Here is a 13095-nt window from a genome sequence, read left to right as displayed (position 1 = left end):
GGCCGGATGAAAAACATACCCAATTTAAACAGGTTGCTACTCTGGCCCAGAAACTAGAATATGCATATTATTAGTGGATTTGGATAGAAAACACTCAGACGTTTCTAAAACTGTTTGAATGGTGTCTGTGAGTATAACAGAACACATGGCAGGCAAAAACCTGAGAAAATTCCAAGCAGGAAGTGGAAAGTCTGAGAATTGTAGTTGTTCTTTTGATTCTCTATCGAAGCTACAGTGTCTGTGGGGGATGTTGCACTTCCTAAGGCTTCCATTGGCTGTCTAAAGCCTTCAGAAAGTGGTTTGAGCATTTTCCTGTCACTGGGCAGATAATAGGAGCTCAGTTACTGAGTGGTCTGCCTGGCAACAAAGGGATTGGATATGCGCGGTCACACGAGCACGCCGTTCCTTCTTTTTCTTCTTGAATGAATATGCTATTGTCCGGTTGGAATATTATCGCAATTTTACGTAAAAAATAGCATAAAGATTGATTTTAAACAGCGTTTGACATGCTTCTAAGTACGGTAATGGGACATTTTGACTTTTCGTCTCTCGTTCCGCACTCGCGCGTTATGCCTTTGGATAAGTGATCTGTACGCACAAACAAAACGGAGGTATTTGTACATAAATATGGATTATTTTGAACAAAAACAACATTTCTTGTGGAAGTAGCAGTCCTGTGAGTGCATTCTGACGAAGATCAGCAAAGGTAAGAGAATATTTCTAATACTAATTCTGAGTTTAGGTTGCCCCGAACTTGGCGGGTGTCTGGATAGCTCACCGTGATGGCTGAGCTATGTACTCAGAATATTGGAAAATGTGCTTTCTCCGTAAAGCTATTTTAAAATCTGACAGAGCGGTTGCATCCAGGGGTAGTCTATATATAATTCTTTAAATAATTGTTATATATTTGTCAACGTTTATGATGAGTATTTTTGTAAAATTGATGTGCACATTCACCGGACGTTTTGGTGGGAATACATTTTCTGAACATCACGCGCCAATGTAAAATGCTGTTTTTGGATATAAATATGAACTTTATCGAACAAAACATACATGTATTGTGTTACATAATGTCCTAGGAGTGTCATCTGATGAAGATCGTCAAAGGTTAGTGCTTCATTTAGCTGTGTTTGGGTTTTATTGACACATGTCCTTGCTTGGAAAATGGCTGTGTGATTATTTTTGTCTATGTACTCTCCTAACATAATCTAATGTTTTGCTTTCGCTGTAAAGCCTTTTTGAAATCGGACAATGTGGTTACATCAAGGAGAAGTGTATATTTAAAATGGTGTAAAATAGTTGTATGTTTGAGAAAGCTGAATTATGACATTTTGTTGTTTTTGAATTTGCCGCCCTGATATTTCACTGTCCCACCTAGCCCATAGAAGTTAATCAAGCTAGTCGTCTTGAGTACTTTCTTATCTCTTTCGCTCGTTACTGAAGACGGAGTCGTCTATGATTCTCCAAATTATTAATAGAGGAAGCTAATTATTTTAGGCAGATGTTCACTTTTCCGTCTCATCCTTTCCCACTGAATGAAGATTATAGTAAGGAATTCTTTCCAAATAATATAACAAATGGAATATTAACAAATGTACAGAAAGATCAGTGCGAAGGCCAAATTACAGAGGAATAACTTTTTGAGACTATTAAATCCTTTCAGTCTGGAAAAACCCCAGGGCTTGATGGCATACCGGTAGAGGTATATCAGGTATTTCTTGATATACTAAAAGCTCCATTGTTAGATTGTTTTAACTACTCCTATAGAAATGGTAGTTTGTCAGGTATTCTGCAGGAAGGTCTGATTTTTCTATTATTAAAACACTACCCAGATGGCAAATATAAAGACCCAGTCTGACTAAAAAACTGGAGGCCCCTTACACTTCAATGTTGTGATGCAAAAATACTAGCAAAATGCATAGCACTAAGAATTAAAAGGGTTTTACCAGGTATTGTTCATCCTGATCAGACAGGTTTTTTACATGGACGATACATTGGAGATTATATACGACAACTACTAGACATAATAGAACATCATGAAACGTATAATAAGCCAGGAATGGTATTTATAGCGGATTTTGAAAAGGCATTTGATAAAGTAAAACTGGATTTTATTTAGAAATGCCTGGATTTTTTCCAATTTTGGTAATTCTCTTATAAAATGGGTAAAAATAATGTATAGCAACCCCAGGTGTAAAATAGTAAATAACGGCTACTTCTCAGAGAGTTTTGAATTGTCAAGAGGAGTTAAACAAGGGTGTCCGCTGTCACCATATCTATTCGTTATGGCCATTGAAATGCTAGCTATTAAAATCAGATCCAATAACAACATTAGAGGATTAGAAATCCAAGGCTTAAAAACAAAGGTGTCCATGTATGCCGATGACTCAAGTTTTATATTAAGTCCGCAAGCTAGATCCCTGCAATGTCTCATTGAAGATCTAGATAACTTTTCTGTACTCTCTGGACTAAAACTAATTATGATAAGTGTACAATATTACGTATTGGATCTTTTAAAAAATACAACTTTTACATTACCCTGCAGTTTACCTATAAAATGGGCTGATGGTGAAGTAGACATACTCGATATTCATATCACAAAAGATATAAATAAGCTCTACACAATGAATTTCAATAGAAAACTTGTAAAAATAGACAAGATCCTGCAACCATGGAGAGGTAAATACGTCTATTTATGGAAAAATTGCCCTGATTAACTCCTTAGTCATATCTCAGTTTACTCACTTACTTATGGCGCTGCCTACTCCTTATACGTTTGTCAAATCATATGAGCAAAAAATATTTCGCTTTATCTGGGATGCTAAACCAGACAAAATAAAGCATGCCTATCTATATAATGAATATGATTTGGGTGGGTTGAGATTATCCTGCAAGCACTAAACCTCTCTCTAAAAGCTTCACTCATTCAAAGGTTTTACTTGAACCCTAAATGGTTCTCAAGTAGATTACTAAGAAAAGCTCATCCATTGTTTAAAAATGGCCATTTTGCCTTTGTGCAGATTGCCATGTCTCATTTTCGATTAATTGAAAATGATACTTTTTTCAAAGTATCTCTCTTTTTCAAACAAGCATTGCAGAGCTGGCTACAATTTCTATGTCACCCCCCTGAAAAGATAAAACAAATATTACAACACATATTATGGCTGAAGTCAAATGTGCTGGTTGATAAAATACCTGTATTTATGGGAAATATGTTTGAACAGGGTATTTTGTTCATAAATGATATTGTAAATTGGAATGGTAGAATTATGGCCTTCATGGAGTTATCAGAATTGTAAGGAAAGGTCTGCTCAATCCAAGAGTACAACCAATTGATTACAGCATTACCCCAAAAATGGAGGAGGCAAGTGGCAGCGGGAGGAGGTAGGGAACTGGTCTGTCTGCCCAACATAAAGGATCAAAACTTGCGGAGGAATAAAAATAGCATAAATAGGAAAGTATACCAGTTTCATTTGAGGACCAGGATGTTGACAACTGTGCCATACAGATTGCAAAATAGTTGGGAAGAGATTTTTGATGTACCGATTCCATGGTACAGGGTGTATGAGTTGATATATAAAACAACACAAGATTCAAGACTTCGTGCTTTTCAGCTAAAATTATTATATAGAATTCTTGCCAGCAACAAAATGTTGAATATTTGGGTCATAAAATCATCGAAGCTCTGCAGATTTTGTTGTGAGGATACAGAATCGATAGACCATTTCTTTTGGTATTGCCCTTAGGTAGCCTGTTTCTGGTCCCAGGTTCAGGAATGGCTGAAAATGCATAACATTGCATAACATCTAAATGCATAACATCTAAAATTGACCCTAGAAATAGTAATGTTGGGAGATCTGGAGAGACCGGGTCAGTCAATTACTAATATACTAATTCTCTTAGTAAAAGTATTTATCTTCAACTCGCAATATGTGGATTCTATTCGATTACATAGATTGATATTGTACGTTAAACATCACAGCATAGTTGAAAGATATGTGTTGCGTGGAAACCCGAAGTGGGTGGCCAGCAGAGATACATGGGATGGGCTGAGGGAAGCTGAGGGTTGGTATGTGGAATTGGAGACAAGTGGGAGTGGAGTTGCTGTGTGAGAGAGAGAATGATGGTCAAAGATAAAAGTAAAAAATAAAGTCAAAACAAAACATAAAAAGTACATTTGAATGACAGGAGATCGGCCAACATGCCCTTGAGCAGGTAATTGACCCTGGATGCTTCTGTTTGTCGCTCTGAATGGGAATCTGTTGGACGACTGGGATGATGTAGTTGTTGAGCAGCTTCACTGCAAGTATGTTGTATGTTTCGGATATTCAATTATAAAAATAATACAAAAGAAATAAATAATAAAAAATAAAGTATACAAATCCTAGTGGACAACCTGGTTCAGTCTGCTTTCCAACAGACACTGGGAGACGAGTACCAGAGCTCCAAGTCCAGGTCCAAAAGTCTCCTTAACAGCTTCTATCCCCAAGCCATAAGACTGCTGAACAATTAATCAAATGGCCACCTGGACTATTTACATTGACTACTTTATTTGCAGGTAGGGGTATTTGCATAGTCACTTTACCCCTACCAACATTTACAAATTACCTCCACTAACCTGTACCCCTGCACTTTACATTTTACATTTTAGTCATTTAGCAGACACTCTTATCCAGAGCGACTTACAGTAGTGAATGCATACATTTCATTTTTTTTTTGTTGTGCTGACCCCCCCCGTGGGAATCGAACCCACAACCCTGGCGTTGCACACACCATGCTCTACCAACTGAGCTCTTTATTGTTATTTTGTGTTACTTTTTATTTTCGTTTTTTTACTTTAGTTTATTTCAAATATGTTCTTAACTCTATTTCTTGAGCTGCATTGTTAAGTGCTTTTCACAGTAAGGTTGTATTCGGAGCATGTAAGAAATATTTTAAATTTGATTTGAAATTCACCTTTCAGCAGGACAATAACCTAAAACACAAGGTCAAATATACACTGGAGTTTCTTACCAAGACGACCTTGAATGTTCCTGAGTGGCCAAGTTACAGTTTTGACTTAAATCGGCTTAAAAATCTATGGCAAGATTTGAAAATGGCTGTCGAGCAATGATCAACAACCAACTTGACAGAGTTTGAAGAATTTTTAAAAGAATAATGGGCAAATATTGTACAATCCAGGTGTGCAAAGTTCTTTAAAGACTTACCCAGAAAGACTGTAATCGCTGCCAAAGGTGATTATTACATGCAGTGACTCAGGGGTGTGAATACTTATTTAAATTTGATATTTATGCATTTCATTTTCAATAATTTTGCAAAAAAATGTATCTTAAACTTGTTTTCACGTTGTCATTATGGGATATTGTTGTGTGTAGATGGGTGAGAAAAAATAATATTTTATCAATTTTGTCTCTACCTTCTTGCCCTCTGCGCCCAGTAATGTTTGTACCATGTTTTGTGCTCCTACCATGTTTTGTGCTGCTACCATGTTTTGTGCTACTACCATGTTGTAGTCATGTTCTGTTGCCTTGCTATGTTGTTGTCTTAAGCCTCTCTTTATGCAGTGTTGTGTTGTGTTGTCTCTCTTGTCCTGATGCGTGTTTTGTCCAATATTTATATGTTATTTATTTTGTATTTATTTTTTATGCCAACCCCCGTCCCCACAGGTGGTCTTTAACCTTTTTGGTAGGCGTCATTGTAAATAAGAAATTTGTTCTTAACTGACTTGCCTGGTTAAATAAAGGTTAAATAAAGGTTAAATAAAAATATGTAAATAATTTAGAATTCAGGCTGTAACACAACAAAATGTGGAATAAGTCAAGGGGCATTCAGGCTGCAACACCACAAAATGTGGAATAAGTCAAGGGGCATTCAGGCTGCAACAAAATGTGGAATAAGTCAAGGGTTGTGAATACTTTCAGAAGACACTGGATATCATTTCTGTGTATTTGATACCATTCCATTTGCTCCGTTCTTTTATGAGCCGTCCTCCCCTCTCCTCCCCTCCTCTCTCCTCCCCTCAACTGCCTCCTCCTCCTCCCTCCTCTCTCCTCCCCTCCTCCCCTCTCCTCCCCTCCTCCTCTCCTCCTCCTCCTCCCCTCCTCTCTCCTCCCCTCCTCCCCTCCTCTCTCCTCCCCTCCTCCCCTCAACTGCCTCCTCCCCTCCTCCTCTCTCCTCCCCTCAACAGCCTCCCCTCCTCCCCTCCTCGCCTCAACTGCCTCCTCCTCATCTCTCCTCCCCTCAACAGCCTCCTCCTCATCTCTCCTCCTCCTCTCTCCTCCCCTCAACAGCCTCCTCCTCATCTCTCCTCTCTCCTCCCCTCAACAGCCTCCTCCTCATCTCTCCTCCCCTCAACAGCCTCCTCCTCATCTCTCCTCCCCTAAACAGCCTCCTCATCATCTCTCCTCCTCCTCTCTCCTCCCCTCAACAGCCTCCTCCTCATCTCTCCTCTCTCCTCCCCTCAACAGCCTCCTCCTCATCTCTCCTCCCCTCAACAGCCTCCTCCTCATCTCTCCTCCCCTCCTCATCTCTCCTCCCCTCCTCTCTCCTCCCCCCTCAACAGCTTCCTGTGATTATGCACATAACTTTACATGACTATAAACTGTGACTGTAATTGCATGTACTAAAATAATTTTTGAACCCTCTCCTCCTCTCTCCTCTTCCTATCTCCTCCTCCTCCTCTCTCTTTCCTGTGTCTGGGACAGCCCTACCAGAGAACAGGAGACCTTCTCTGGCATCCAAACCCTCCATCCAGACTTTAATCCCAGCTCCAGTCCAGGATACTCCCCCAACCTTAGCCCCATCTCCAACCCCAAACCCAGCCCTAGTGGGGTCTACTCCCCCAGCCCCTCCCAGTGGGGTCTAGTCCCCCAGCCCCAAACCCAGCCCCAGTGGGGTCTAGTCCCCCAGCCCCAGTGGGGCTTATTCCACCAGCCCCAGTGGGGTCTAGTCCCCCAGTCCCAGCCCCAGTGGGGTCTAGTCCCCTAGCCCCAAACCCAGCCCCAGTGCGGTCTACTCCCCCAGCCTTACCCCCAGCTCCAGTGCGGTCTACTCCCCCAGCCTTACCCCCAGCTCCAGTCCAAAGGAAAACCCCACCGGTCTCCACAGAGTCTGAACCTCCTCTTCCTCCTCGGTAAGTCTGTATCTGTGTCCTGGACTCCTGATAGACTGTATAGTCCTCCTCTTGGTTAGTGACTCCTGATAGACAGTATAGTCCTCCTCTTGGTTAGGTTAGTGACTCCTGATAGACTGTATAGTCCTCCTCTTGGTTAGTTTAGTGACTCCTGATAGACTGTATAGTCCTCCTCTTGGTTAGTTTAGTGACTCCTGATAGACTGTATAGTCCTCCTCTTGGTTAGTTTAGTGACTCCTGATAGACTGTATAGTCCTCCTCTTGGTTAGTGACTCCTGATAGACTGTATAGTCCTCCTCTTGGTTAGTGACTCCTGATAGACTGTATAGTCCTCCTCTTGGTTAGTGACTCCTGATAGACAGTATAGTCCTCCTCTTGGTTAGTGACTCCTGATAGACTGTATAGTCCTCCTCTTGGTTAGTGACTCCTGATAGACTGTATAGTCCTCCTCTTGGTTAGTTTAGTGACTCCTGATAGACTGTATAGTCCTCCTCTTGGTTAGTTTAGTGACTCCTGATAGACTGTATAGTCCTCCTCTTGGTTAGTGACTCCTGATAGACTGTATAGTCCTCCTCTTGGTTAGGTTAGTGACTCCTGATAGACTGTATAGTCCTCCTCTTGGTTAGTGACTCCTGATAGACTGTATAGTCCTCCTCTTGGTTAGTGACTCCTGATAGACTGTATAGTCCTCCTCTTGGTTAGTTTAGTGACTCCTGATAGACTGTATAGTCCTCCACTTGGTAAGTTTAGTGACTCCTGATAGACAGTATAGTCCTCCTCTTGGTTAGTTTAGTGACTCCTGATAGACAGTATAGTCCTCCTCTTGGTTAGTGACTCCTGATAGACTGTATAGTCCTCCTCTTGGTTAGGTAGTGACTCCTGATAGACTGTATAGTCCTCCTCTTGGTTAGTTTAGTGACTCCTGATAGACTGTATAGTCCTCCTCTTGGTTAGTGACTCCTGATAGACTGTATAGTCCTCCTCTTGGTTAGTGACTCCTGATAGACTGTATAGTCCTCCTCTTGGTTAGTGACTCCTGATAGACTGTATAGTCCTCCTCTTGGTTAGTGACTCCTGATAGACTGTATAGTCCTCCTCTTGGTTAGTTTAGTGACTCCTGATAGACTGTATAGTCCTCCTCTTGGTTAGTGACTCCTGATAGACTGTATAGTCCTCCTCTTGGTTAGTGACTCCTGATAGACAGTATAGTCCTCCTCTTGGTTAGTGACTCCTGATAGACTGTATAGTCCTCCTCTTGGTTAGTTTAGTGACTCCTGATAGACTGTATAGTCCTCCTCTTGGTTAGTGACTCCTGATAGACTGTATAGTCCTCCTCTTGGTTAGTGACTCCTGATAGACTGTATAGTCCTCCTCTTGGTTAGTGACTCCTGATAGACTGTATAGTCCTCCTCTTGGTTAGTTTAGTGACTCCTGATAGACTGTATAGTCCTCCTCTTGGTTAGTGACTCCTGATAGACTGTATAGTCCTCCTCTTGGTTAGTTTAGTGACTCCTGATAGACTGTATAGTCCTCCTCTTGGTTAGTTTAGTGACTCCTGATAGACTGTATAGTCCTCCTCTTGGTTAGTGACTCCTGATAGACTGTATAGTCCTCCTCTTGGTTAGTGACTCCTGATAGACTGTATAGTCCTCCTCTTGGTTAGTGACTCCTGATAGACTGTATAGTCCTCCTCTTGGTTAGTTTAGTGACTCCTGATAGACTGTATAGTCCTCCTCTTGGTTAGTGACTCCTGATAGACTGTATAGTCCTCCTCTTGGTTAGTTTAGTGACTCCTGATAGACTGTATAGTCCTCCTCTTGGTTAGTTTAGTGACTCCTGATAGACTGTATAGTCCTCCTCTTGGTTAGTGACTCCTGATAGACTGTATAGTCCTCCTCTTGGTTAGTTTAGTGACTCCTGATAGACTGTATAGTCCTCCTCTTGGTTAGTGACTCCTGATAGACTGTATAGTCCTCCTCTTGGTTAGTGACTCCTGATAGACTGTATAGTCCTCCTCTTGGTTAGTTGTGACTCCCCCAGACTCCGATAGACTGTATAGTCCTCCTCTTGGTTAGTGACTCCTGATAGACTGTATAGTCCTCCTCTTGGTTAGTGACTCCTGATAGACAGTATAGTCCTCCTCTTGGTTAGTGACTCCTGATAGACTGTATAGTCCTCCTCTTGGTTAGTGACTCCTGATAGACAGTATAGTCCTCCTCTTGGTTAGTTTAGTGACTCCTGATAGACTGTATAGTCCTCCTCTTGGTTAGTTTAGTGACTCCTGATAGACTGTATAGTCCTCCTTGTTATCATGTAGCTGCTCTCAAAGCAGTAGAAATGTAAAATAGTAATATAATAGTATAATAACTATGAATATCTTTCTTTGTGTATTCCAGACCACAAACACACTTTTAACCTGTCCTCTCTCTCTCTGTCTCTCTCTCTGTCTGTCTCTCTCGGTCTCTGTATCTCTCTCTCTCTCTGTCTCTCTGTGTCTCAGACCCCAGGGAGGGGTTAAGATTCTCCCCCTCCGCCCCCCTCCCATAAAGACTGTTCCTGGTCGACCCCCACCTCCCCAGGCTATCTCCGCCTCCTCTACCACATTAGCTAATCAGCAGACCCCTCCCCAGGCTATCTCCGCCTCCTCTACCGCATTAGCTAATCAGCAGACCCCTCCCCAGGCTATCTCCACCTCCTCTACCGCATTAGCTAATCAGCAGACCCCTCCCCAGGCTATCTCCGCCTCCTCTACCACATTAGCTAATCAGCAGACCCCTCCCCAGGCTATCTCCGCCTCCTCTACCGCATTAGCTAATCAGCAGACCCCTCCCCAGGCTATCTCCGCCCCCTCTGCTATATCATCCAATCAGCCATCCCCTCCCCAGGATGTCTCTGCCCCCTCTACCACATCAGCCAATCAACAGGCTGTCCCCACCCCCTCCAATCAGCCGCAGGTTCAGAGGGCACCAAAGAGAGGCCCCCCTCTACCCCCCCGACCCAAGCCTGGACATCCCCTGTACAAGAACTACATGGTAAACACATACATCTACTGGCTGTACCCCCACTGTACTGTATATACATAAGTATGTAGACACCCCTTCAAATTAGTGGATTTGGCTCTTTCAGCCACACCCGTTGCTGACAGGTGTATAAAATCGAGCACACCGCCATGCAATCTCCATAGACAAACATTGGCTGTAGTATGGATCGTACTGAAGAGTCTCAGTGACTTTCAACGTGGCACCGTCATAGGATGCCACCTGTCCGACAAGTCAGTTCGTCAAATTTAAGTCAGTTCGTCAAATATATACCTTACAGATATATACTGCTCAAAAAAATAAAGGGAACACTTAAACAACACATCCTAGATCTGAATGAAAGAAATAATCTTATTAAATACTTTTTTCTTTACATAGTTGAATGTGCTGACAACAAAATCACACAAAAATAATCAATGGAAATCCAATTTACCAACCCATGGAGGTCTGGAATTGGAGTCACACTCAAAATGAAAGTGGAAAACCACACTACAGGCTGATCCAACTTTGATGTAATGTCCTTAAAATAAGTCAAAATGAGGCTCAGTAGTGTGTGTGTGGCCTCCACGTGCCTGTATGACCTCCCTACAACGCCTGGGCATGCTCCTGATGAGGTGGCGGATGGTCTCCTGAGGGATCTCCTCCCAGACCTGGACTAAACCATCCGCCAACTCCTGGACAGTCTGTGGTGCAACGTGGCGTTGGTGGATGGAGCGAGACGTGATGTCCCAGATGTGCTCAATTGGATTCAGGTCTGGGGAACGGGCGGGCCAGTCCATAGCATCAATGCCTTCCTCTTGCAGGAACTGCTGACACACTCCAGCCACATGAGGTCTAGCATTGTCTTGCATTAGGAGGAACCCAGGGCCAACCGCACCAGCATATGGTCTCACAAGGGGTCTGAGGATCTCATCTCGGTACCTAATGGCAGTCAGGCTACCTCTGGCGAGCACATGGAGGGCTGTGCGGCCCCCCAAAGAAATGCCACCCCACACCATGACTGACCCACCGCCAAACCGGTCATGCTGGAGGATGTTGCAGGCAGCAGAACGTTCTCCACGGCGTCTCCAGACTCTGTCACGTCTGTCACGTGCTCAGTGTGAACCTGCTTTCATCTGTGAAGAGCACAGGGCGCCTATCTTGGTGTTCTCTGGCAAATGCCAAACGTCCTGCACGGTGTTGGGCTGTAAGCACAACCCCCACCTGTGGACGTCGGGCCCTCATACCACCCTCATGGAGTCTGTTTCTGACCGTTTGAGTAGACACATGCACATTTGTGGCCTGCTGGAGGTCATTTTGCAGGGCTCTGGCAGTGCTTCTCCTGCTCCTCCTTGCACAAAGGCGGAGGTAGCGGTCCTGCTGCTGGGTTGTTGCCCTCCTACGGCCTCCTCCACATCTCCTGATGTACTGGCCTGTCTCCTGGTAGTGCCTCCATGCTCTGGACACTACGCTGACAGACACAGCAAACCTTCTTGCCACAGCTCGCATTGATGTGCCATCCTGGATGAGCTGCACTACCTGAGCCACTTGTGTGGGTTGTAGACTCCGTCTCATGCTACCACTAGAGTGAAAGCACCGCCAGCATTCAAAAGTGACAAAAACATCAGCCAGTAAGCATAGGAACTGAGAAGTGGTCTGTGGTCCCCACCTGCAGAACCACTCCTTTATTGGGGGTGTCTTGCTTATTGCCTATAATTTCCACCTGTTGTCTATTCCATTTGCACAACAGCATGTGAAATGTATTGTCAATCAGTGTTGCTTCCTAAGTGGACAGTTTGATTTCACAGAAGTGTGATTGACTTGGAGTTACATTGTGTTGTTTAAGTGTTCCCTTTATTTTTTTGAGCAGTATATAATCTACCTGACAGGTGTAGCATATCAAGAAGCTGATTAAACAACATAATCATTACACAGGTGCACCTTGTGCTGGGGACAATAAAAGCCCACTCTAAAATGTTCCGTTTTGTTACAACACACAATGCCACAGATGTCTCAAGTTGAGGGAGCGTGCAATTGGCATGCTGACTGCAGGAATGTCCACCAGAGCTGTTGCCAAAGAATTGAATGTTCATTTCTCTACCATAAGCCACCTCCAACGTCATTTTAGAGAATTTGGCAGTACGTCCAACCGGCCTCACAACCGCAAACCACGTGTATGGCGTTGTGTGTGGGCGAGCGGTTTGCTGATGTCAATGTTGTGAACAGGTGATGGTGTGGTGATGGTGTGGTTATGGTATGGGGCAGGCATAAGCTACAGACAATGAACACAATTGCATTTTATCAGTCACAATGCACAGAGATACCGTGATGAGATCCTGAGGCCCATTGTTGTGCCATTCATCCGCCTCCATCACCTCATGTTTCAGCATGATAATGCACAGCCCCATGTCGCAAGGATCTGTACACAATTCCTGGAAGCTGAAAATGTTCCAGTTCTTCAATGGCCTGCATACAGACATGTCACCCATTGAGCATGTTTGGGATGCTCTGGATCGACGTGTACGACAGCAGTGTTCCAGTTCCTCACCAATATCCAGCAACTTCTCACAGCCATTGAAGAGGAGGTGGGACAACATTCCACAGGCCACAATCAACAGCCTGATCAACTCTATGTGAAGGAGATGTGCAGCGCTGCATGAGGCAAATGGTGGTCACACCAGATACTGACTGGTTTCTGATCCACACCCCTACCTTTTATTTTAGGTATCTGTGACCAACAGATGCATATCTGTATTCCCAGTCATGTAAAATCCATAGATTAGGGCCTAATGAATTTATTTCAATTGACTCATTTCCTTATATGAATTGTAACTCAGTAAAATCTTTGAAATTGTTGCATTCATATTTTTGTTCAGTATATGAGCAGAATTACTGTCTTACCTCAATTAGCCACAAAATCCCTAGTTTGAAAGCGACGTTTTTTTC

At 43.3% G+C, this 13095-nt stretch overlaps 1 protein-coding gene across 1 annotated transcript in view; it reads left to right on the top strand.

The window, feature by feature from the left end:
- The window catches only part of LOC106578205 (uncharacterized), a 28858-nt gene that overhangs the window by 3122 nt on the left and 12641 nt on the right, over positions 1-13095 (top strand). Inside the window, exons 4-5 of the mRNA XM_082964607.1 lie at positions 6856-7132; positions 9633-10164. Coding sequence (XP_082820733.1) covers positions 6856-7132; positions 9633-10164 — 809 coding nt within the window. The remainder of the gene's footprint in view (positions 1-6855; positions 7133-9632; positions 10165-13095) is intronic.

Source organism: Salmo salar, chromosome 18 (genome assembly GCF_965601325.2).
Source record: "Salmo salar chromosome 18, fSalSal1, whole genome shotgun sequence".
Lineage (NCBI taxonomy): Eukaryota > Metazoa > Chordata > Actinopteri > Salmoniformes > Salmonidae > Salmo > Salmo salar.
The sequence above is the reverse complement of the archived record's forward strand: the minus strand, read 5'-3'. Positions and strand labels throughout refer to the sequence as shown.